At 42.7% G+C, this 26,322-nt stretch overlaps 4 protein-coding genes across 4 annotated transcripts in view; 3 read left to right on the top strand and 1 right to left on the bottom strand.

Moving 5' to 3' along the window:
• Window positions 1-26,322, bottom strand: part of LOC126565732 (uncharacterized) — a 578,093-nt gene that overhangs the window by 15,849 nt on the left and 535,922 nt on the right. The window lies entirely within an intron of this gene.
• The window catches only part of LOC126557323 (transcription factor IIIB 90 kDa subunit), a 525,788-nt gene that overhangs the window by 11,560 nt on the left and 487,906 nt on the right, over window positions 1-26,322 (top strand). Inside the window, exons 3-4 of the mRNA XM_050213043.1 lie at window positions 7,430-8,779; window positions 8,896-9,031. Of these exons, the coding sequence (XP_050069000.1) occupies window positions 7,430-8,779; window positions 8,896-9,029 (1,484 nt within the window). The 3' untranslated portion in view covers window positions 9,030-9,031. The remainder of the gene's footprint in view (window positions 1-7,429; window positions 8,780-8,895; window positions 9,032-26,322) is intronic.
• The window catches only part of LOC126556635 (tyrosine-protein phosphatase 10D), a 240,056-nt gene that overhangs the window by 204,754 nt on the left and 8,980 nt on the right, over window positions 1-26,322 (top strand). The gene's annotated exons all lie outside the window — the stretch shown is intronic.
• The window catches only part of LOC126558111 (protein pellino), a 35,821-nt gene continuing 21,616 nt past the window's right edge, over window positions 12,118-26,322 (top strand). Inside the window, exon 1 of the mRNA XM_050214064.1 lies at window positions 12,118-12,290. Coding sequence (XP_050070021.1) covers window positions 12,280-12,290 — 11 coding nt within the window. The 5' untranslated portion in view covers window positions 12,118-12,279. The remainder of the gene's footprint in view (window positions 12,291-26,322) is intronic.

The following is a 26,322-nucleotide window of genomic DNA, read 5'->3' as shown; positions in this document are numbered from 1 at the left end:
AATGTTGCTGCCAGCAGTGTTTGCACTATTTATTACAAGCAGTACAAGGAGTTTGCTTCAAATTTACACAACAAACGCACAAATCCACTGTTTGTTGTGATCAAATTCTCAACTACCAACTCCCTGACGGACGCTACGAATAATTTAATCCACAACCCCCGAGTTTATCGTCGTTAAAAGGCGCGTAAGTTTAACACGGCATCTTAGCGAACACGAACGATGGCTGGGTGGGAAAAGGGAGATTCCTTTGCCGAGTTGCTTGTTGTTGTTTGCTTTCCCATCCCTGGTGGGGGGTGGCCACCCTGATAAGTTGACCTCTCTCTCTGTGCCCGATTAATATGGGGTGCGCATTATGTTTCGTGGCGCAGGAAGATAAGCAGATACGAGGTTTCGGGTTTTGAACTCACTCACTTGATGGCTACCTCGTAGTACCTCGAGCTATAGTGACCGTTGCTCTTGGAGATTATGGCAGCGACAACACACGCAAATCAAAACCCCACTGCTTATCGGTCGTTTCATTTTCAAGTTTGCTTTACGATTTTTTTTGCAGTAGATTGCGCTACCATTAGTATCGTAATCGGAGAGGCGTATGTAGTCTCAGAGACTCAAAGCCTCTATAAATAAACGAAAAAAAAAGCTAGCATCGTAATGTATATTTTTGGGAGATGTCATTGAAATGATGACGGACTAATACGCCTCTGATACATGGACTTAAGTCTAAAACTTAAGAATCCTTAGAAGAATTGTTGCCCTCGTATGTGACGAGTCCGCAGAGGTTGTAGGACGATTTCACGCCAATACAGGCTTTCTTTGGGCAGGTTATGTTGAGAGAATGACTTCTCACGATCCATTTCATAGAGCCATGTCAGGTCGTCAACTCGGTCACAAGGAAGATTCCAAGCATTGGTTGGCGACGACCGCTCTAGAATGTGAGCGGTGTAATGGGGCTTTTATAGGAGTTCAAAACAGTTAGCTAATGGGTTGTTGCACTTGATAAGTGGCTAATAAATGCCTGATAATAATCAGCTTCATCATGAAAGGTGTGCCAATGCAACAGAGTTTAGTTCTAATTGACAATGTTCCACTTAATCTTGGACAGAGTTTAAAATTGGCTAGAATATAATTAATTTATCCCGAAAGAAACTGCATAGGCCCTGAATGGCCCGTCATGTCAAAAATTGGCGAATGTTATAACTTCTGATTACTCTAGTAAATAGTTAAATAGGGTTGTACATAGTCTCTCTCAGGAACACAGCCAGACTATTCTTATTTATTATTGAGTATGATGGCACGTCGCCATATTGTCAGCCAGACCATTCTATTGGAATAAAACCAAGATTCTCTGTCTCTTTCTACAGATACGGACAATACTTAAAGAACTCTGTCACTCTCGTTTTGTTGTAATGCTACTTTCGATACTTCTACTAAGCATAACTATTCCAAAATTTGGTAGATTGTTCATCGGCATCTGAACTATCTATAGGAATTTTATTTTCAACCCTAAGTTCGTAAATGATTGTGCAAGAAAAAAAAAACCTGAAAAAATGTTCGAACTTTTTTACACTTAGAAAAAGCTAACTTTTTTAATATCAGAGGCAGCCAATTCTAGCATTGATTTAGCTTATGATAGGAAGGTTTTTTCAAAATTTAATTTTACAAAAAAAAAAAAACAATTACGCCGATTCGTTGAAAATTGTCTTCACAAATTTTATGCTATGTACAACAGCAGGTGATCTTAAACTATTTTGTGTCTCTCTGCTTCGCTAATGACGTGCTAGGTTATGCCGGCCTCCCATGGGTTTCCAGACTGTTGCAATAGACTCAGTCAGCTCTAACTAGTTTTTAAGATTTTTGTTTAGATGTAATAAAATTTGTCTATTCTCTATTAAAACGTTGTTACATTTGTACATGATCACCAATAGAGTTCATGGTTTCATTGACATGTTGAAGTAACACTAAAATAGCCTCAAATCTACACTTCAAACTTTCCCAAGAACGCAGTTGCTTTAGATCGCAGATAGTCCATTTGTGTCGTTCATCTTCACATTAAAGTTCATGAACGTTCACATCCATCGATCGTGTATGTTCAAATGCTGTTAAGCCGGTATGTACTTACTCTGTACATTACTTCCTGCTTCCGGAAACGCAACAACCATCTAGACATACCAGAGCACCTTCCAGAAGGTACTACTGTCAACATACCACACCAGCCCAACCGATGCAACAGTAAACCGGTCCTGTACGGCGAGTACAGTACGCAGTGTAGTACGAACCAGTGCAAGTGGGAGCGCAAGTGTGTTGCAAGATTAATAGCCATACGTTTACGCGATCGATTTAACGGCGATATAGCGGGGGTCCCGTGTGTACTAAGCCGGGCATACATTTGATATAGTAACGAGCGTGGAGGGAATTTTCGTCTAATGCTCACCACCCATGGTTGGGCATTATGCAACTTGCCATACATCCAGCAAACGCGTGCGACACAATTGCACGCCCGTGTGCAGCCATTGCGCAATTGAATTTCTAACTGTATTCCAGTGTCGGAGGTTCGAATCCGTAAAAAAAAGAAGGGTTTTATGATGTGCGATGTAAACCACCACGATGGGGAGTGGTTTTGTTTCGGTAAAGATGTCGTTGAAACGAATTGACCTCAACATCATCCAGTACTCCAGGTGCGGAAAAGTGTCTCCTGTGCCGCTGTGTTCGTGTTGAACGATGACGGCTGAAGGGGTCTCCTTACCCAAGTTCTGCCATGCAATGGTACGCCGGCTTCACCGATGCACGGTACCAGTCGTAAAATGTTATGAAAATATGTGCTTTGCGTACGCATCTGCAATAATGCGCTCCCGGGAGAGGGTGGTCCGCTAGCAGCCTACATATACACATAGAAAAGGGATCGTTAGTAGCAGCAGTCTGGTATAATCGTGCATGGCGGTTTTCTTGTGTGTGTGTATGTAGTTAAGTTGCATCGGCACGGAAATCGATTGCGTAAGACAATGGCAATGGATTGCTTTTTGTTGTAACGACCGCACAATCGTGTTTAAACCAGGCAATGCGTCAATGGAAGTTACTGCCGGTTGGGCGATTAGCATTCAGGAGCCGGCATTCGAATGTGACGTTGGCATTAAGAAACAGAAGTCTTTTTTTTCTATTGCTGTGTATTTGATTTGGTAAGCAAATCTCTCCCCGATCTGCCATCTTAAGTACTCTGCTCTCCAACACAGCTGGTGGCCAAATTTAACTATGTTGAAATATTGTGAAGTAAATTAAAAAAAACACACACGTACACACACCGCTGCTTGTCATGAAATGCAGCAACTTCACCCAATGCCGAACCGCTTACCATCAATCATTGAGTGGTTTTTTGTTTTACTCGATTTCGGTTTCCACAGGCTTTACAGGACAGGATTAACTGGCATTGCCAGTCAACAACCTCAACCGGAGAGGTGGGACCGTCTATTAACGATCAGCTGAGGATCACCTTTTTTTTCGGCGTCTGTCACTTTGCCGAATATAACAACAATCCCCCAAAAATCGGTCCCGTTTCAAGCTACTACTAGCTGACCTTTATCTTGCGCGATGTTTGACTTTGACATGACTACTGCTCGTGGCAAGGTTAAGACGCTCGTAACCAGCGAGCTCCGATTCGACATTCCGATCTCCCAAGGCCGTCCAGCAGCGCAGCAGCCATTTGAGGTTGAAAATTATCTCATGAAAAAATTGAATTGATGGAAAAGAAAAAAAAAAACGCCGTTCGATGGGGCCAAAGAAAGAGAGGCAACAACGTTCACAAATTGCTCGCTGGTGGTGTCAGAAGGACAAGCTCAGGCTTGCTGTTTTCTTTCGCCGCTTCATTGAGTCTGAGACACAGACTCTACTCACTCGTTGGTGAGTTTTTGTTACAAAGAAGGTAAAACGACCAACTCACGCCAAGTGAAGGACGCTTCAACGGAGCCCGGTTGCCGAATATTGAGGAAAGCAATGCATTCTTGAACCGAGGGTAGAGCAAAACTACCGTTGCGCTGCCGTTTCGAGTATCGTGTTTTTGTGTAAAGACAATTTGCCTGCGAGACTAGGGTTCGTCGCTTGTCGTTGAAGTTCTTTGTTCCGAGAGCGACTGCAGACGAACCGTGCTTGGTGATTCATTTTTACTACCACTTTAGCTTACGGTAAACTAAGCTTTTTTCAGCACTGTACCGTTACGGGATATACCTTGTAACAAGTTCGGTTGTGGCACATACACACAATTAAAAGGGCACTCTCCCTTTGCTCTGTAGTGTCGTTCACAGATCAAGAGTGCAACATGATTTTTTCGTTGTAGATGAAATGAAAAGCCGTTTTCTCCTTAGCACCATTCCGCGGTCAATTAATAAGTGTCACCGATACGATTCCTTTCGGTTTTTTGTACAAGCAAACCAGCGCGGGGTCAACGCGCTATGGTGGGTCGCTATGGAAACGGGCTGGTGTAGACGGACTGGGCTAGAACTCGTTTTAATCCACGACGGCTCCGGTAGAATCGTCTCGAAGAATGTCCTCGTTTGCCGGCATAATTGTCCCCACCTTGTGTGGGGTGTGCTAGAATTTTATCCGTGCCACGGTGGCCAATCACCCGCAATGTTGACACAGTTGGAAGCTGTTTTGGTTTTGCGCTTAAGAGTTGATCTTTGCGTTTTAGCTTGCCATATTGAATGTTCAGATCAGTATTTTGCCATATGGCATTGAGCATCACACACAGAAAAAAATTGACAACTGGTCCATCAGCTTCTTGTTTTGTTTTATGTTAAGATTTTTTTTTTGCTACATTCTTCACATTCAAACGAGTGGCAACGTGTGGAGAAAAACGAAACCCGTCACCTCCATATGCTACTACGAGGCCTACCATGTGTTGTGGACTAAAAGCGATTTTTGAACTTTTTTCTACTCTGTTACCCGCTTATCCGGTTACCGGTTTCGGTGGCGTTGGTAAGCAAGTTTGTGCGGGCCTTTTTGGCAATGTCCACCCATTTCACGGTCAGCTGCTTATAGTTTTCGTAGCAAGTTTTTGAAGCTTCGCTAGCTTTTACTGCGCGCACCATCTGGGGGGGTGTTTGTGTCGCAGTTTTTGAAGGTCTTCGATGCCCACGGTCCCAAGGTTGGGTTTGCTTTTTCTGACCGTCTGACTGTAGGAAGGTGTGCGCTTGTGGTGGTGGCACTATTAAGATGGTTTCTTCCGTTTGTTCCGACAAAAATGTATTTACTATAAAAGGTTGGAACGATCGAAAGTTCTATGATTGTTGTACGTACGAAAATATGGCTCACGATCATTTTACAACCAGTCGCTAATAGGTTAGCTTCACTATCATCATTGATTGAACTTGACTCGCATTGTCACTTTTGTTGATCATTCTCATCACACCGGAAGGTTTCTTTTTTTTTCCTGAGTGGAGTTAGTTATGTTAGCAAACAAGAAACGCGCCAAACTTTCTGTAAAAGCTCCTAGCGGAAGATATTTTTTTTCCGAATGCTCGCACTACAGCCTACTACAGCTAAAGATCGGTTGCAGCACGCGAATGATGATTACTCACTTCTCGCACTGTTGACGTAGACACCACCATTCCAATCACGTTCGTTCCTCTTCGACACTGAAATCAAACTGAGAGAAGTCGCTTCGATGTTGTTACTGGTGGTGCTGCTACCAACGATTAGCAACACAGCAACCATTGCCGGTGCTTACCGTGGGTATTTTTGCATCCCCTACCCAAAACAAACCGCGTGCACACAGACAACCACACAGACGCTTGAGCGTATGTTGTACACAACTGGCGACCGTCATCGCCTGCTTTGCAACCACCGCGTGGTGTTTGAAGATGTTGGGATTGTTTCGAGGGTCGATCGTCGTGTCTGCAAAGGTGGTTGGCGATTTTCCGTTTTCAATACTGGCACGCTTGATCCCACTTGATCTTGATGTGGCGATGATGATGATGATGATGATGATGGAGATGCATTTGCACACCGTAGTTGCAACATGATTGCATTAAATTGCATACGATCTTTGCGATTTCTCTCTTTCACGTTCGTTCTCTGTGCATCTTTTTTCGGCGAAGATGTGGAGTACGTGCTCTTACAATCGAAGGTCTCGACGAGAAAAGTATTGTAATGCGTCAGAACGGGTCACGATCATGAAAAGGTTCGATCGTGCACGGATGTTTGTCACGCCTCGACGCCTTTCATTCGTGCGTACCAGTAGTAGATCCGTCCATCCGGTACCATCGATAGTAGCGTTTCCTTTTTTTTTGCTGTTCGGTCTCCGGTGGTTTGAATTTGGATGAACGGTTGGATGGATGGTTTAATTTGAAATAAATTAAACGACTGACCTTACGCGAATGTAAACATCTTTTTCGTTATTAATAGCTGCTACGGCTGCCTCCCTCGGCCTGGGGTGATAGCGAAGGAAATGTTTTTTCGCAACATTTTTATAATCGTATTCTGTTTTTGACTCGATCCGCGCCTACGATCTACGTCGTTCCGGACGAAGAACGTATTTGGCAATGTTGAAAATGTTGACGTTCAACGGTTGATCGAACACAACACGTTGCACACCATGTAAATCACAATCTACAGTAGATCGGCTTTAAAAAAGCTGGCGGGTTGCAAAATCCTCCTACTGAGTGTAGAAGTAAAAGTGGAGTCTCGGTTTGCAGTTTTAGCATAAAATCTTCTTTATTATGCAATGGTGATTTCCTGTTTTCACCACCGGGCGGAGGAGTGCTGGAATGGTACGACGAGTATCCACCTCGATACCCCACTCACGATCATTCCTAGGGTTGCTTGAGTGGACCTCGACTGAAAGCAGGAACTACTTGCAGCTCCCAGGTTTAACGAAGCCTGAAAAAGTGCATCATTGCATGAGAACTAGTTGTGCACGGGAACGCCATTATGTTTGTGTTTGCTTTTTCCTTTGCTAGCCACAAACACTTGTACTTTTACTTTTCCCATGCAACCAGTTTAAGTCTTGGGTTTGGCGTTTGAAGAAGCGATAGATTTGCTTCATTTTCTTGATAACTGTATTTTTTTAAATTTAAATAGTTGAATTGTCTCGGAATTATTTATCTTACGTTGTTCTACCCTTTCTTTCTAACAATTTTAATCCATATTACCAGTTGGAATGCATTTAAGCCATATAAAACAATTTCCTCCAATAATGGTATAGTAAAAAGCATTAATTTTACCAGACGTGTAACTATCATTTGTTTTTATTATCTTGAGCAGCATACTTCAAGCCACTTTTTATAACGGACCTTCCTTTTTCCTTCTGCAGTAAATCGTTTCCTTACAATCCGCCTCGTATATAGCCTTGATCACGACCTTGACTACATGAAGATCGCGAGTCACATATTAAATTTTTCAAACAACTTACTGATTTTCTTTCTAACTCCTGTTTTTACTTTAGATCCATGCATCTACATCATGCGATACGCCAACAAGCTCGAATTTAAAGAGAAAACTCACGAAGTATCAATGACGGCACAGCGCTTAGTGCAGCGTATGAAAAAGGATTCCATACACTCCGGCCGACGGCCGTCTGGGTTGTGCGGCGCAGCACTACTTCTAGCCGCCCGGATGCATGATTTCAGCCGCACGCCGAACGACATCGTGCGGATCGTAAAGATCCACGAGTCTACCCTGCGCAAACGGTTGTTTGAGTTCGGTGAAACACCGAGCAGTGCCCTAACTGTGGACGAATTCATGGCAGTCGATCTCGAAGCCGAACAAGATCCGCCCGCCTTTAAGGCGGCCCGCAAACGGGACAAAGAGCGTCTGCAGAAGCTGGAAGAACAGACGACCGAATTTAATCAGCTGCAGGCGGAAATCGATGCTGCACTTGATCGTGAAATGATTTCACGTGCGGGCAAGAAGCGCAAGCTGAAGAAATCGGATTTTGACGAACTGCAGGAGACGGGACAATTTATCGAAGAGTCCACGATGGACGTGATAAGCGAGTGTTTGGTGGAGGAAAAAGCTGTAACTAAAGAGACGGTGGACAAAAATAAACCAATCATACCGGAGGGTATGCGGCCAGATCTGAGAGCTATTTGCGCAAACAATGACACCGATCGGTATGGGGGAGAAACTTCCTTCGAGCAACAGGATGATGCGGGGAATGGTGAACTGTTGACAGAAGATTTGGATGACGATGAGATCAATGGGTACATTATGACGGAGGAGGAAGCACACACGAAAAACGTCCAGTGGGAGAAACTGAACGAAGAGTATCTAAAGGAACTGAAGCTGAAGGAGGAACGGTTGGCCAAGGAGCGGGAGGAGTGTAAGCCGGAAAAGAAGAAGCGTCGTACGGTAAGGAAGAAGATGATTGGTCCATCATCGTCAGCTCGCGAAGCTATTGAGATGATACTCCAGGAGAAGAAAATATCGAGCAAAATCAATTACGACATACTGAAGACGCTCACCGATGGTGAAGGACCCGGTGCTAGCGCGGTGGTAGCAGCACCCGTACAAATGGTTGATACTAATGGGGACATCAAGGAGGAAGTAGAGAATATTACCGATCCACTATCGTCTCCCGTGCTTGTAAAACAAGACAAAATGTTGTCCACACCCGCAACGGCGACTTCCTCCGATGCAGCTGGTCGTGGTAGCTTGAAACCAACGCCAAACTTTGGTGCTTCCTCAAGAAGGAAGCATATGGCGCAGGCAACACTGCCCGTCGTATCTGCTGGTATGGATGAGGATGAACCGACGAAAGATGCGGAAGATGGAACCACGAGTAAGGTGGCTCAAGGTAAACGTGTTACAACGCTTAACATTGACATTGGGCGACTAATGAAGATTCATCTTGGCGTGCGTGTATATATGTGTGTGTGCTAGCTTTGATACGTCCTATTTTCTCATTTACAGATAACATCGATGATTATGACGATGAGGGTGATGTAGAACCGGAACCAGAACCGGAACCGGAGCATAAATCACTAGCGGATATGCTGAACAATGGGGATGATGATGATTATTACGGTTACGATGACGATTACTAAAAGTGTGGAACATAACAGTGACTGAATATATGATAGGATTGAAATAATGTATAATAAGCATTAGATTTAGTTTTTAAACATATTATATGAAATGGCATCATAGTGATACAGTGTCAGGTATATGTATAATGTAAGAGATCATTTCAGTAGGATCATAGGAAAATATGCTAAACGATGAATAATTTGCATGATTTCGAAATAAATGAAAATCCAATTTAGTGTAACAGGAAAACTTTAACTATACTAGGTATAGAGATTTGAACACTAGGGAGTATTCTTTAACTTATCTTTTTTAATCCAACTGGTGTTGTAATCATCGTGTAGTCGAAAAATATAATAAACATTATTAATCAATACGATACACAGCTAACTTCTCTAAGGTCAACCATGAGATGGCTTTATAGACTTGCTGATGCCACGTTGCTGGAATGCCGCCGATTACTGGATTGGCGCCGCTGTCGCCTGTACCACCGGGCCATCCTATAGCTATGTACACTGTTTATTGATAGCTAAACGAAAAACTCTGAACTTATCGTTCTCATTATGTTAGATGGTCCGTCGGATCCTTTCCATTTAGATTTTGAAGTTTTCGTTAGCCAGTTTCATAGCGGCAACATTATTTATTTGATTGCTTGAACTGTTTTACCATTATCTTTTATAATGCAACATATCAAACCTACTACAAATTTATATGTTCAATCGTTTGCGTAGTTTCGAAAACTGCTTCGAAAACGGTGTCTTTTTCGAAGATGCACCAACTGTCAAACTTCGGCATACTTCGGGCCAAAGCGCGTTTATGCGCGAGTTCAGTTCTTCGAGCAAAGAGATTGAGCTTGTCAATGAACGTCCCGAGGCAAACAAAAGCAATTTGTGTGCGTTTCTGTGAAGTAAAGGTAAGAACCTTTTGTTCAGCGCGGTCGCCTTCCTCTTGAACCGAGGTAAGTACTTTCAAACAAGTTGTGTAGGGGTGTTTTAGAAGTGAAAAAAAAAACAGCGTAGTTACAAAAGGAATCGTACGTTTCAACGACACGTTTAATGAATTAGAATAGACTGTAATTTAAAAAGTTGTAGCAGTGGGAGCTGATGCACTTTTGCCTCACATATTCCAGTGTGTGTAATGTTGATGCGTCAGAAAGAAGCATAATATCCCAGCCTCTTTTCATCGCAGCATGAATGGTTGATAATATAAACAGCGCACCACCACTACATGCACGTAGAGAGCCCCGCTGGAAATTGGTGTTGGAGTTTGCTGGTTTTCAGGACTTATTTTTCATTCTTTATCAAGTGTTTTTGCTGTGCTGTGTTGATACAATACAAAAAAATATTTTTTTATCTACTCAGTGGGCGGTACAAAAGAAAATGCGTTTGGTATCACTTTGCAATACAAAATAGGTACCGATTCCCTTGTGCCAGTGTGTGCGTGTTTGCGAAACATATACTGTTGCGTTGGTAGATTATTGTTTTGGTATCGGATCATCGATTTTCTCCGTGCTAGGCGCAGAGGAAGTACATTAAGAATTTCCCATTTGGGAGAAATATAAAAGTAATGAAAATTAGCTCACCTTAGCGCATTATGCCGTATACCTGTTCGTATTGCAATGTAAAAGCTAGGAAAGGTTCCTTTTTTACTAACTGCGCACTCTGAAAAAAAAAGAACAGGAATAGTCATTCAACTAAAGACGAAATGGTGGCACACACAATGGCAACACGACTGTGGCCAAGGGAAAAACTGTTATATTCGCGCAAGTGAAATTCAAAATAAATCCGCATTATAAAATATGTGTGTCATTTTATGGGCCATCTTTCTCCACTATTGTCTGTCACTATTTCCGCATTGGACACGCTCCATTTTAGTATAATCAAGCAGCAGCAGCAACAGCAGTGGGCCTCCATAATCCTTTCCATTTCTCTTTCTTGTGTTTTTCGGTGCACCCCGGCATCATCGCAGTCCAACCAAGCAGCAGCAATCGCAGTAGCAGCAGCATTTCCAAGTGTGTGCTTCAACGGTGTAGTGGGCAAAAAGTGGGCATGCTATTTTTAGTGCTGCGAAAGAGTGCATTTCGCCACGGTTTGCATCGGTCGCACCATCATCGCATCTGGTGCTGCGTACCGTGTTGAGAGCAGGAAGGAAAGCAGTAAAAAGAAACACACGGCAAACAACGGCGACACAACAGCCGCAGCAGCAAGTGTTGTTTCTCCATCGTTTCAGTTTTCGTTTTTAACCCAGCGTGGATGATGTTCTGAGCGTGGGTGTGTGTGTGTGTCTGTCGTCGCCTGCTGCGCCGTTCTTGTTGTGTTTGTTTTGCATCCGCGTAGCTTTCTGTGCAACAGCAACCACGTCCTTCGTATCCTGCAATTGATCCTGTGCGTGCGTTTGTGTGTGTTAAGAAATAAGCAAAGATATCCTACGTGCTCGCGCAACAGCACATGTGAGATCCTTTTTGGTGTTTTGTGTGCTCCGAAGTGTGCGTTTGGCATAATTGTAAGCGAGGTGTGTGGGTAGTGTGGTGATGTTGCACTAAAGCGGTTCGTCCTGCACCTCATTAAAGGTTCGTCCTGGAAAAAAAGGAAGGAAAAACACAACGCACAAGAAAATCAGCCGTGTTTTGTGTGCGTGATCAGCGTCTGCTTTGTTTTGGTTCTCGGTGTGTGTCTTTGGAAGAGAGTTGGCTGCCTCATTGTGAGCACTGCACTAGGCTAGGGCAGCTGTTTTCCTGTGTGTGGCGAGTGTCCAGTGTGCGCAGTATCAATGCTTGTCCAACTTCGTGATAGTGTGTGTTAGTGTAATACTGCTGTCGTCCTTCTGTGTACGGTGGGTGGTGCAGTGTGTCCTTTTTTATTGTATGAAAAATAGTAAACCATAAGAAAGTTGAGATCGTGATCATCGTGTGGCTTAAGAAAGCATATTACCGTGAATTTATTGTGTAAAAATATCGTTTGTGTAGTGGAAAGTGTTTTTTTCTGCATCGATTTCCGTATCGCTGCCTTACGCCAAAAAGTGTTAATTTCGTCCCGGAAGTTCGGTTTGCATCCATTTGTTAATTGCTGCCGATCGGCCGGCAATAAATCGCGAACGCGGCCATTGTTCCTTTATCCATTTTCTTTTTGTCACCACAAGTGCGATTCCGCGCGCGCCACCTTTCCGGTGAGTGCGGAACGAACGGCATCCCGATACACAATAGGCTCGGTTGAGGAAGAAAGCATCGTCGTCGGCATTACGGAGACCAACGGAAAGCACGTCGTCGAAAGCATGGTGAAACGGTAAGGAATTTTCGCTGGACAATAATATTAGTTAAGCTTTTTTCCTAAATATGGCTCCCCCTTTAGGGTATAATTCTTTCTCTCTGGATTTTGTTGGTCCCGCGTTCTGGTTTCCATTGAAGATTTCATGTCGAACAATTCTTGCCTACGCCAATGGTAGAAGAAATTCGATACTGGAACAGCATTTCATTCTTCTTTGGCTTAAGCCCATCGCTGGTGCCACCGCCTTCGATGGAACTTAATTTATTTTCATTCTTTTCTTTGTGTTCCACTTTCGGACCATCTATCAGATGGCGAAGAAGGAGAGGGAGTACCCCCTCGCTCGGGGTCGGTTGCTATGATGATCCTTCTACCCAACGGAAGGTCGATTGATTGTGAAAGTACGGGATAACAAGAGCAGCATCAAAGCAGGCACAGCAGGAACGGAACAACACACCAGAAAGCCTCCCTCCAATACGCTTTTGTTTGAGCTTCGGTGTAATCGAAGCTTTCCTTGGTATCGTGTATCCTTCGCTGCATGGCGTGCAAGGTCCTTCTTGTTCGTCAGGTAGGACGCAACTGGGAAAAGGGTCGTCGTTTTCGGACTTTGGGTCGAAAAATACCTGCCACCAGCGAAGCAGAAGGTTGCAGCAGAAAAATAAATAAATAACAATGGTGCTTGATTGCGACCTTTCCCAATGGAAAACATATTTTGTTGTTTAGAGAAGAGCGTTTTGGTTTTTGCAGGAAAATAAAATTTAAAAATCAATGCGAATTACGATTAAATACTGCTGAATGTGATATAAATCTACTAAAGTAAAGGATCACGCTGTTCCCATTTTAATGTGAAATAAAGATTTAATCGCACCTTTAAGGAGCAGTATTCGAGTTGCACCTGTGTGAGACTTGGATCCAAAGGCAACGAAATTATTCTTCTTGGCTTAACGGCCTACTAGGTCACGCCGATTATCTAATGGTTTACTAGACTTGCTGATATACCACATAGATGGATAGCTAGTCGCCACTCCAATAACGAAACTCTAAAATTATCGAATAAAGTTTTGGTAAGTGTGGAATAAGTGTGGGATAAGTATGGAAGAATAGTCGTAAAACCTGTACAGAAAACAGCTCTATGAGCTGCATGATGATCTCACTATTGTACGGCGAAATAGGCTTGCTCCGTTGCTCCGGTGAGCTGATAATGTCATGAGAATGCCACCGAACAGGCCGTAAAGCATTTTTAGGCTATCCATGTGCATGGAGGAGACTTAGAAGCTCCAACATGAGATTGACAGACGATGTCGTGTGACCGTGTGAGGACTTCGGTTGCAGTTCAATAATGCCTTATTTTGTACATGTTCTAGCGCTTGATAAGGCGGTAAGTAAACATTGAGTGCACTTAAATGTGACCAGCACTTATGAATGCTCCAATGTGTTTAAGTCCCCTTGCCACACTCGCTACATGTGTGTGTGTGTGTTTGTCCCGATGGAGAAGAAGCAGTTTCGCGTTATTGATTGCTAAATTAATTTGCATCATAGGTTCTAGGACCGTTACAGCACCTCGTCTGCGCGTAATTAAGGTTTTGCGTATGTCATAATAATCGTTACGTTTGCCGTTTATTTGCATTTGCTCTCGTCCCCCGCCAGTAAAACGTATTTCCATTTAATTGTTTACATGCGTTGTTTTACGGGAGTTCTAAATAGTTTGTACCCTTCAGGACGTCGGCGCGTGCTTGTCTCGAGGAGGGTACACTGTCGCGAGTGTGTACTTTGCAATTGTCACCAGACGCCGAGGAAAAAGGGTTAACGATTGCATTGATTATTGATTGTGTCGGAACGGGAAACGCTAGTCTGCTGCGTTGCGGTGTCGTAGTGTGGTCAAGGTTGAAACTATTTTGCATGTGAATAATTTGCCCTTTGTGTTCGTTAATTATATCCTATTCGGCTTGTACCATCAAACAGGACGGTGGGTGGGCGATAGGAACTGATAGAATGAAATGATTTGTTGGATGGGATGCGTTCGAAACTATTGGCAATGCCCAGTATCAATGATCGTCCATACAAATGCTTTCGGGTGTAAATAAAAGATATGGATTTTTAGGATGTTATGAAGTTATGGAATTAAGAGAAGTTGATATACAAAAATTATTAAACTCTTCAGATGGTTAAGATGGTTTATGGCTTACTCCTTTTAACTATTGTATCATTTGGTAGTCAAGATGTTAAAAAGAAATCAAAAATTCCCCTTCCTCCCAAAGCATTCACAATATCTTCTTCCTTTCAGCTAATTTGCTTAGCACCATACCGGCTTCAAACTAAAGCGAAGCTAATTGCCGGCGATTGGTTCCAAGCAGCTGTGCTCTCGCCTTGAAATTGGAGCTCTTTTGCTTCATTTTACAGCTCTTTCTACTTACCGAGCACCGGCATCGAGCGGGGGACATCTGTTTCTTTCTCTACACCCCTTTTTTTGCAGCCTTTACGCGTCCAATGTGTGTCTTATGTAAAGCGTCATAAATACTTAATGCGGCAGATGATGTCAGTAGTGTGTGCGCCGTTTCGTCGCGCCAGGAAGTACGAAGTGCGTGGCGGTGCGATAATGATGCGTTCATTAGCGAAACATTGGATCCCTTCGCTTCCCCATTCGACTGGGGAGCTAAGCGTGGGCCGCAAAGTACCGCAGTAACCGCGGTTCCCAAACCCCTACATGTGCGCCTGTTGCAGATGGAAAGCACGACCTTTAATGTTCTCTAGGAGTGAAAAACTGTTCCGGTCCGTTTGTTTGATCGGTGTGAAAGTTGTGAGCGCTGCAGGATGCTTTAAATGGACCTACTATTGCTATGCGATTTTCGATCGATTTTAGGTGATTTGTTTACGGCACAGCAAAAGCTGCTACACTCGGTGCTTGGTTGCTAATCCTTGTTCATCTCTGACACAGCAAGGAGGCTTTCCAGTGGACTGTATCTTCATGGTAACAGCAAAATCCATGAAATTGTCCTCCCTAAGAAACGGAAGCTAAGGACTCAAGGTTCTGCTCGATGAAGCGTAATCAAACAGCTGTAAATCGGTAATCGCTGGATGGGTTGACGTTTAAAGCGTTGATTAGGCGATTGGCATTCTGTTTTTTTCCGCTTTCGCTTGTTTGTTGTTAGTTGAATGTTGACCGCCGGCACAGATTGATGTTTAACATTACCGAAGGTTATGGAATATAATTTCCATAAACTTCTATATTTTTCCCTCGCATTTTGATAAGCAGAAAGGCTTTTATGACTGTTATATAGGTTACAAAATAATGTACTTTTATTGTTGTAAAACCATGCGTTCGAGGTTTTGATTTGGAACTGCTGTATGGTTTTCCGACGCAAGATTGCAGTTGCACAAACAAGGCCACAGCGCCACTGTCTGAAGATCATTATTCAATAACAACATAATTAAACGTATAGATTTTTAATGAGTTGTTTCCTCATTGTGCAGGCTCAGTTTTGGGGCACCGAAAGCTCTCATGCAGCTTGCCAGTAGCATTTTTTTTTGCCACTAGCGCACTGCACTTACAGCAGGTGTACTCCGATCAAGGTTGAGAATGGGGGCATAAATGTTACCGCAATTACAAATCAATTGATGGTCGTTTATATTGCCAATGGCGAGTGCGTCTTGGATGTATGATTTCTCTGCTAGCGATTCCCAATAGTGGCAATCGTGATGGTTCTCGTTCACCGTGTTTGCATAATCTTGCCCGCCAGTGTATTGCATGTCTTTGATGATGGTTGTCGTCGCTCCCAGAACACCATCGCGCACTGGCCAAAGACGAGTGGGAAGCTAATGGTTCCGATGATGTTTTTTTTTTTTAGTTCGAATTCAATTTAATAGAAAGCGGCTGGGGAAATAGAAATGTGCCACGTGCAAGCAATCTCATGTTGGATGGACATTCGACAGCTGGAGACGTAGTGCGAAAAAGGGAAAGCAAAGGGAGGAAAAATGTAACATGTCTGTCTGTAGGCGTCAGATTTGTTGTGGAAGTTTGGAAAAGAAAGAAAAAAGTATGTGACGGTCTTCTTTCCAAGAAATGGGAGTGTATGAGAAACGTATGAATATCTTGCAGTATGTGACGGAGGTTTTTTTTTCGAAGGGTATTTTTCACTGAAATTCTTCAAGGGCAAATATTTATTGATAGTACATTTAAAAGCAAATTTCTCAAGGCTGAAACCGAGCTACTCTTTCACATACACATGGTACAGTCAGTTTTTAATATGGAATAACTTATTGCAATTAAGTGAAAGATTTGACATTCAATGTCAAAAATCAATTTAGCAACTTTACTGGTATTAGGTTAATTTATGTGCGATGAATGTTTGTCAGATTACTTTATTTCCTTCTGGCCTCACAAAAAGGAAAGCTTTCGTTAATATGTGATTATTGCGGCCTTCCGTCTGGCACAATTTATCACTCAACAACACCAGACTGCGTTTGCGTGTGTACAGTATGCTCGGGCGGCGAAAACGGCTGTAATTAATAACGAAAGCAATATCTCGTCTGATACGAAGGGATTGTATCGTGTTCCCATAAAGACAATTTATAAGGCGGATTTTTATTCCTTGACGTGTCTAGCACGGGATGAAGGATTGGTGGTGTCTAGAACAAGGAACAACACCCGTATCCTGCCGAGTGTGAGCATAAATTTCCTTCGCGTTGAAATCAATCGACGAGGAAGAATGCTTTTGTGGATGCCTGTTCGTGCAAAGCCTATGGATGCATCCGTTTGTTTGAGTATCTCATCAATAAATAAGTCGTATTTCAGGGCATTCTCGAGTAGGAAGCTGGTAGGAACTCTACAATCGATTGAATTCTTATTGCATTGGTACAATATATGTGGGACACTACTTCTACACACATCTTAGGCATTCTATCGCAATTTATGTGGGTTTTCTGGACATTGAAATGGACCAAACAAAACGGTTTGGTTTGAGTCACAGAAACAAAACCCGTGTTCGGATACCACCGAATGGAATGCTTCTCTTATCGCTAATAATCGATAAGTTTTCGAGCGCTTATCCAAGGCAAGCAACCCTGGATAGTGAACACTTAAGCTTTTTCAAGGCACCCTTCAAGGTACGTTTATCTACAACCACATATGGTCAGTGGTAAACACATAGGCAGCTTCATACCGTATTTATGACGCGCCCATTATTTTACATCGGCCGGAAACGCATCGGTGGTTGCGGTGGAATGTTTGGGATTCGGAAAATCATGTATCACGAATGTTATGTACAAGACGAACCTTGGAAATGGAAATAGAACTAGAACTGCTTCCTTATGGTAGTAGAACTCACCATTACAGGGTTTCTGAGCAGAATTAGAGAAGTGCGAGGCATTTCTAGACAACGCTCAAGATGAACTGGACAGATCGGGTAGGTTGAACTGGACAACTGTCGCCCTTTCTCGACAGCGGTTAAGTTGAACTGGACAAACGCTAGGTTGAAGTGGACAATCGGCAAGTAAAACTGGACCGTCATATTTGAATATTCGAAATGGTTAGTGAAACGGTTTGAAGCGTTTCGGAAATGCTTGGCAAATATTTGAAAAGTAACCGTTGATATTAAACTTTTTTCTAATTTACATGCTTAACATTCATTCAATAATAACATTAATATAGTTTGCACTTTGAACATTTTTGAAAGCGGTAAAACAAATATATGTGAATTTTGTACGTCTGTTTTTATATTTTTAATTCTGTAAAATATTCATGACAACCGCTACAAGAACTCGATTCAGTGATTATGAACAGAAACGTCTTCTGTCATCTTCAGCTAATATTTTATTTCTATCTCACATCTTTAAAGAAAACCATGCATTTTGATCGTAAATTATATTCGGTGTGAAAGTATACGTACGTTTGGGAATTATTTAGAATTGGAAATTAGAAAAAATGTGTATTTCGTCAGTTTTTTTTTTATTTTAAAAATTACCAAGTGTTTCCGAAACGTTTAACCAACCATTTAAATATGACTGTTCAGTTTTACTTGACGTTTGTCCACTTCAAACTAGCGTTTGTCCAGATAAACTTGACCACTGTCGAGAAAGGGCGAAGGTTGTCCAGCTCAACCTATCCACTGTCCAGTTCATCTTGAGCGTTGTCTAGGAATGATTCGCACTTGTCGAGTTCTGCTCAGAAAACCCTGTAAAACTTATGACTTAAAAGCGTTGTAGATTGCATTGCAGAAGGCTGGACAAGGACACAAGAGGAGTTTTGTTGTGGGTTTAGGTACGGCTTAAGTACTTGCATTAATTCAGGATAGCAAAATATTTGATGATTAAATAGTTTGGTAATTTCGTTGGTATGTTGTAATTTATAACCTTCACCGTTTCTTATTTGATCTAACACTTAAATATGCACTCAACAATATTAACTTTAATATGATCCCCCAACGGGCTTTAACAGATTGGCCGCAGCGATTTCATCCATGTCGCAAGTGGTTTGCTGTTCCTCCAGGTTTGCCTCGCATGACCGAACCCCTGTTCGCATGTCACGAAAGATGACGGTATGGCTTCTCTCTCACACTGTATGGCGCAACCGCGTGTGGATGACTCAGCCGTTGGCTAGGTTAAAAAATCAAGCTGTAAAAGTTGAGAAAAACAACTGGAAACTTAACACGCAATCGAGGTCAGCGAGGGAAAAATGCATCAACCTTGACTTGTGGTGTTGGTTGGTGGACGGGCGGCTTTACTGGAAATGAGGTACAGGTGCATAGGACGGGCCATTTCTGCAAGTCATACACGGTGCATAACGATTGCATCATCACTGGCAGCAGGATTAAAGCCCAAATATGATAACGGAGCGGTGCTCCAGTTGTGGAAACGGGATACATCAAACGTTTTCAGCTGAGGATTTGGAGCATGTAGGATAGGAAAAATCAATAACTATTACTTATACAGGTTGGTTAGTGGATATGATGTAAATTATTTTCACTGCATATTAAGCACGTTGCTGACTATTTTTGTCTTTTAAATCTTGAATGGAGCAAAGAGCTTTCAAATAGGAATAAAGAAACTTTGAAAAGCTTTAAAGAAGAGTATTTCATCATAGTTATTTGTACCATCAATGACATCATTGTCTTGTGTGAGTTTCTTCGTGCTCTAGGAGTAACACTGCGGTCGCTCCTTTGTTTGACGGTGTGTTAAAGTTTATTGCCTCGATTATAAAGAGCCAATTAATTTATCGACGTTTGAAACATTGAACTTCGAACATTGCCACTGAGCGTTCGCAAGGATGGCGCTGATGATGATATCTAAAATTACCTTTAATTGTTGCTCGAAATTTATCCGAACAAATTCACGTCGTGATGAAGATGACTTCACAGGACGGAACCTTAATCAGTTCAATTAATTTACTAGTTTAGGTTCTATAAAAATAGTAACAGTACGATTGAGAAACGTAGCTTGGGGAGAATATTTTAACTAATTATCTGTAATGACTACAGCCCCAACACCTGCTCATTTAACCAAACACAGACATTAACCAGCTGCACTCCACACAACTTGCCACTGTCGTCAGCTGGTGCGTTGTGTCTTGATGGGTAATTTTTATTTCCCATCGACAACCACAACCCGCCCGTTCGACGGGAAGAAGCCAAGTGCGACATTCTTTTCATTTTTGCAAAGCAGATGACATTTTTTGTTATCGAATGTTGGTTCGCTCTGCTGGCTGGAGAGCGCTCCTCACACGGAACCGTACCGATTCGTTTTATTTTGGGAGGCCGTTCAAATGCTCTCATTTGTAATGCTGCTGGTGTGGTGACCGCCGTCTGTGCTTGGTCTGGCCGGAAAAAAGTGGAAAAGAAAAACCACAAGAAATACCAGCTGCTGCTGCTGCTGCTGCTGCAACCAACCCCGTTTGATGCGGGCTTGCTTGGTCTCTCTACCCACCGCTAGTGTGTTTCGATCATTCGGGTTTGTTCTCTGATGCGTAGCATAAATAAGTCATCTGGGGCACGGTGGTAGTGCTGCATTTCATTTATTTTTCGTGTTGTGCGGTACGGTTAAAAGCTGTACACGGAAATCGTCAAAGAGTAAAATGAGTTTATATCGACCCGGGGGAAGGTTTTGGTAGGTATTCACTTTTCAATTGCAGTAAAATTGGCTGCTTACATTGCAAAAAAAGCTGACCCTTTTTTATTCTTCCTCGGTCTGAAAAGCGCAACCTTTGCTGATGGATGGCTTGGTGACTTCGTAAGGTGAGCAGCTGGTGATACTGTTGCCAACGATGTTGCGTGCTCTTGTTGCTGTGGTCAGTGAAAAATGAGGCCAACGCTGGCGATGGGGGGTAGCGCTGATGTTTCACTTTTATCAAGTTCAATCGATGGTCGACGGTAGTGTTTTGCTGCCGTGGTCTAGCTGTCCCCGGATATGGCCGGTTGGAGCCCAAAACAATCATTATCGATCGATGGTATCGTCGGGAGCTTTTCACAGGGGGTGTATTATGTTGAACGACAGAGGCCCAACAAGCAACCTAATGCGACGGTTGAACCTATCGATCGTTTTTTCAAAATTTAAAAAAAAAATGTATTAAAGTAAGGAATTCTTTGCATAGCAGAATCGGATCACAATAGCAGATTGAAGAGTTATAGCGACGGGATAATTCCTCACGGAATCAAAATCTCTCTTCAAATCGTGAAACAACAAACAATATTATTGAAGAAGTCTGTACGAGCATTCGAACAGAGCATGATTTTCGAGTTCCAGTTCTAAATAGTGTAATTGTTGTCGTCTCGTCAGTTTGTGTTTGCTGTAATTCGTTTCATTTCCTACCCTTTGCTTCCTGTCAGTGCCTTTCCCCGTATAACCATTTTGTTTTCAGTGAAACTGTTAGTTCAGGCCATTCATCCGACATTACTTTACGGTAGATTTACGGGCCACGACTTTCCGCTGGGTTCTGTTGGCGTCGGCTTTGAACGTTCCAACAGTTTTGCCCGGGCGGTCGTTAAACCCTTTTTCTGAGGGCAAATTCTCTCCCGTTTTGACAAGAGAGAGAGCGAGAGAAAATGGAGAGATTTTGTGCGCGTGCAGCTGCACCCCCTGGGGGAGAAGAACTTATGCTGAACCATCGGAGCGTGCGTATGGACATGAAAATCACCGAACGTTGGTCGAAGCTGTTGAAGGAATTATGGGGAAGATATGGTTTGGTTTCGCGTGTTTGTGTAATACAATATTGTTGCAATGTTGCTGATGCAGAAATGTTGGAAATGAAATTCGATTAAACTACATTCTGTGGTAGAACAGTGATTGATGGAGAGATAATTAAAAAATAAGGTTCACATCTTGATTTGCAGCCCTGGGATGATGTGAGTAATATTTGCTTTTTTAAATTTCTTAGTATGAAAGTTTCTTGGTGAAAGAAAATAATTTATACTATTTTTATTAAACATTTTGGTCTTCATTGGTCAGAATGTATGGCTAATGATTATTCTAATATGCAGCAAAGTTCCGAGTGGGGTAAAGAGAAACATTGAAGATTTATTATTATTATTATTTATTTATTTCATCGGACGGACATAAGTAGTGTCTTATGAATAGTGTCTTATTAACTAACAGAGTGATAACCTAAAGAGACGAATTGAACAATGTTGGACGCATACGTAGACGCTCACGAAACGCAGATTGAGACATACCAAATTCATACATGTTGACGTTTACATTAAATACGGTACACATTGCGTTCACTGGCGTTCCGATTGACCAAGAGTAGTTCTGAAGCGAGCAGCCCGGATTATGACTCCTAGAGGGCGCAAAAAAGTTAACGGAGCTAAGTAGAGCTGGAGCATCTATTTCGTTGCCGATCAAACCAGCTACAAACATACACTGAGCTATCGAACAACGAACGGCCAGTGGTTGGAGTCCCTAGAGAAGACATTGAGTGAGATAGTCTGGGCGTCGATCGTAGGGTCTCCATGGGAGGAGTCTAATGGCAAATGGCGTAGCTTTTCGTTGTATTGTTTCTATGCGCTGGCTCCAGATGTGTGCTGATCTGATGCTGAGCCTGATCGGACTAGGGAATAGAACAGCATTTTAATAGTAGTAGGGTCGCGAAACTCCTTCGTCATACGAAATACAATGCCTAGCATCTGATTACCACGGTTAATTAGATTTGTCATGGTGAGGTCCAAAGCTGAGTTGTTTGTCAAGAAGAATCCCTAAGTCTCTAACACATTCAGGGCGTCATTTGTCAATGTTATAATCAAATAGGATAATAGTGCTGCATCTCGAAAAGGACATTACTTGACATTTGTCGACGGACAATGCATTTCTACAGCACCATAAAGTAAAAACATCAATCGCATGTTGTAACTGAGCACAGCTTTAACTGTCTTTCGCCGCGGTGAACAGCTTGCCATCATTGATGTAGAGTAGGAACAACAGCGGGCCGAGGATGCTGCCTTCAGGAACGCCAAAGTTGCTGATGAAGGCACGTGACACACTATCCCCAAGCTTAATACTGTATGATCGATCAGCTAGATAGGATTTGATCCATTTGACCATACTATTGTCAAAACCTAGCTTCTGTAATTTTTCCACAAGAATAGGATGAGACACCGAATCAAAAGCCGCCTTCAGGTCAGTATAGATGGCATCAGCTTGGTACCCGAAGTCTAGATTTCTCTTGCAGAAACTGACGAATTCAACTAGATTTGTGGACGTAGAACGTTTTGGTACGAATCCATGTTTAGCAGGGCACAAGTAATGCTTTGCAGCAGCAAGCATTGAGTGGTGAAGAATAAGCTAGAACACCTTCGACATAGACGACACGCCCCGGTGATTTTCTGCGTTTTTGCGGTCGCCATTTTTGTGGATTGGTACCATTAATGCTGATTTCCTGAACTACTGGGGAATGTTCCCGTTTGAAGAGAGGCGTTAAAGACGTTTTGCTAAAATTGGTGCGATAGCATTGCAGCATCGAACGAAGAGAATGGCCGGTACACCGTCAGGGCCAGGATTCGTAGTCGGTTTAAGGCGATTAATAAATGTAACCACTATAGATGTGTATCCACATGTGGAAGATTGAAGTCTAGCGCATTGGCCGGATGTGTCTGCGATTGCTTCAGCGACAGCAGTTGGAATAGGCGGCAGAATAACAAATTGACTCTCAATTGACTTTTTTTTGCAAATAATTCACTGATGACTGCAGGATAAGTACCGTCGGTCCCATCAAAAGATACGACATTAGAAATCGAGTTGGTACGAGTTTTGTTTTTAATAAAATTCCAAAAACTGCGTGGATTAGACGAAAGGTTACGTTCAATCGATGCGATGTGTCTAGCGTCTAGCAAAAGCGATTGTACCGCCGACGCTACATATTTGATGCTACTCCAAATCGGATCCTTGTATGGGTCGTTCTAGCACGTCGATGAGTGCGGAGCATCGCGGATTTCGTTCTTTTCAGCCGCTTGAGATGGTTATCCCCTTTCGTAACGAACTGAAAGCTGCTAATTGCCTGACACCAGTAATCAGGTCAAAGAAGTGGGATGTTTAACAAACACTATACGCTGCTGTTCTGAGATGAAGAAAAAATCTCATCACTGTACGATTTAGGCCACTGGGATAGTTTTTATCTTCGTTTCGTGCAATCATGCGGCATCAGAATCGTGCTCCTATCCGCCGGTTCGATGGCGAAAAAGAGAATGATGAATAATTAGCTCTAATTTACGTTGTGTAATTTCAAACGGAATCGAGTAACACTAACCGATAACTGAATAAAAAAAACGGCAACCTAACCTGCTCATGTGCATACAATACATGTATGTGCGTTTTGAGCTAGTTTTACTTACGATGAAGAGAAGGAAGGTATCAATTGCAGTGAGGATTCGGGTAATTGACGTGGTTGGCGAAGCAGGAATCGGTTAAAAAAAAATCGATACTTTTAAACACCATTGTAGTGTGGGTAGAATTCTAAGCAGCTAAATATTATTGCAAAGGCAAGCACCCTGCAGGTCGTGCGGACGTGAGATGGCTAAGTGATTGTAATTAGACATAAGTGTGGAAGATAGGTGCTTGAATATGTTTGGAAATCATTTAATGAAACCTCCACTCCTGTTCGTTTGCTATTGCGACCGCCACAGCTTTGGCAGTCACGTACAACACAGTTTGGCAGTTTGTCACTCTTTTCCTTCGCACCTTCAATACAGCCTATTGATCATCGGCAGTAGTTCACAATGATGGTAAAGATTCTGTGGCAAGAATAAACCTTTGTTCTGCAGCGATATTAGCCATACGCTTCGCGACTCTAAATGCTGTTCTTTCCCTAATCTGGCCGACAGACGGTTTCTATTGCGCAGTTTACCGTCTCGCACGTTTTAATCTGCCCTGCCAAGCATTCTCATAGCATCAAAACAAAGAAACTTGAAATGGCAGAACACGCTTTGTTTTTTCTTTCTTTTTTTGTTGCCTGTTAACAGCATGCAGGGAAATGGCTGATGCTACTGCTGCTGCTCTATCGCTACGGTTTTGTGGTGGTCCTAGCTTCCTTGCTTCCGCAGTTTTCACTCGCAAGGTTATTGTGCGCGTGGCGACACTCACGTTGTTGATTGAGTCATGCGTCGTCGTCGTCGTCTGTGGGGTATCTTTCTTTCACTTGAGAATTATCAAGCCCGTTTGCGTAACCACTTCCCGGCCGAAGCTGCTTATCACTATCGCGAGCATATTAAGTACCCAATAAGCGCGTGGCTGATGTAGCGAGAACGTCTTCGGCGAGAAGGTGGTTCGCTGGTAGGGCAGTTGCACGCGGAAACCAGACCACAATGAACTTTTGTCCTCGTAATGTGTGCATCTTGGCCGCAGCGAGCCCAATGGGGCGTGTATGTTTAAGACTTATCCGAAGGCGACGGATAGATATGACTGTGAGGATGGTTTAATTGAAGAGCTCTAGTACTGTATTTGCCCATTTATGTGTGTGTGTGTGTGTGTCACTCTTGCAGTGATAAATCGGGAGTATATGCCTTCATCTGGATGTCTCGTGTTTTCGAGCTTAAGGCACGACTGCAGACCGACAATGTTGTTGATGAGCGGCAAAATATAGTTCTTATCAGCATAGGAACCTTGCACAATCGGGTCTGGCAGTGGTCATTAATTGATGCTAAGTGTTTGTGTAAATAAAAAGTAATTGAGAATCAAGCATTAGCTTGTTGGTTTACCGTGTTTTTATTCCATAAGGCGATTGCATATTTTCTTATCATTTAAAACACGTCTTTATTATCATGTTTTTTGTTCCTTTTATGCGATTTTTGTGGGTAAAATTGTGCTCAATAAGCATTCTTGTGCATTATTGTGACTTAATTAGTTCTTCTACATTTTCTTAGGGTTTTTTGTCGCTTTTTTATTTTACAAAAATACGTCCTTTTTTCTTCTTGTTGGCTTAACGATCTTCTAGGTCACGTCGACCATCAAATGGCTTACAAAACTTGGTACGTGCTTTTATAATAGTTTGTAACTATGTATGCAACGATCTATGAAATATTGCAGCAATAAAATCGACTGTAGCTTCTAAACGATGTTGCCTGTGCTGCTAGACGCGCCGTGATTCTGTTTTGATTTAAATTTACCATTGAATCTGGTCAATAGACGACCACATTTACAACAAAGTATGTGTTTCTGTTTTCTTACAAGTTCTAGCAGTAGCATTCGTATTTTTAAAACAATTCAGAAGCTCTCAGATCTCACAACAAAACCTCCAGTGCTTCATTCCCCTAATCCATTCTCCAGCATGTACTTCTACACTGATAACGCAGCGATACTGGTCGAGAGATTCGATTTACATCGCTCGCGCAGCTCGCCAAACGTCTGCTTTTAACGGTGCTTGGGTGTAAGCTGCCACCCGGCATTTGCTCGTCCACCACACCTCGTATCAGAAGATATCAGTTGCAACAATCAACCCTTGTACCGTTGGCCGAAGGTGGTGGTGTGGCGGAGCATATGTTGACGTCAACCGGGGGCCGTTAAGTGCAGTTTGCCGCATCAGCTGCGATTACAAGCCGGTCAGGCTGCTCTGTGGCTGATCCCAGGCAGACACACA

Source organism: Anopheles maculipalpis, chromosome 2RL (genome assembly GCF_943734695.1).
Source record: "Anopheles maculipalpis chromosome 2RL, idAnoMacuDA_375_x, whole genome shotgun sequence".
Classification (NCBI taxonomy): Eukaryota; Metazoa; Arthropoda; class Insecta; order Diptera; family Culicidae; genus Anopheles; species Anopheles maculipalpis.
This window is presented reverse-complemented; position numbering and strand designations above follow the sequence as displayed.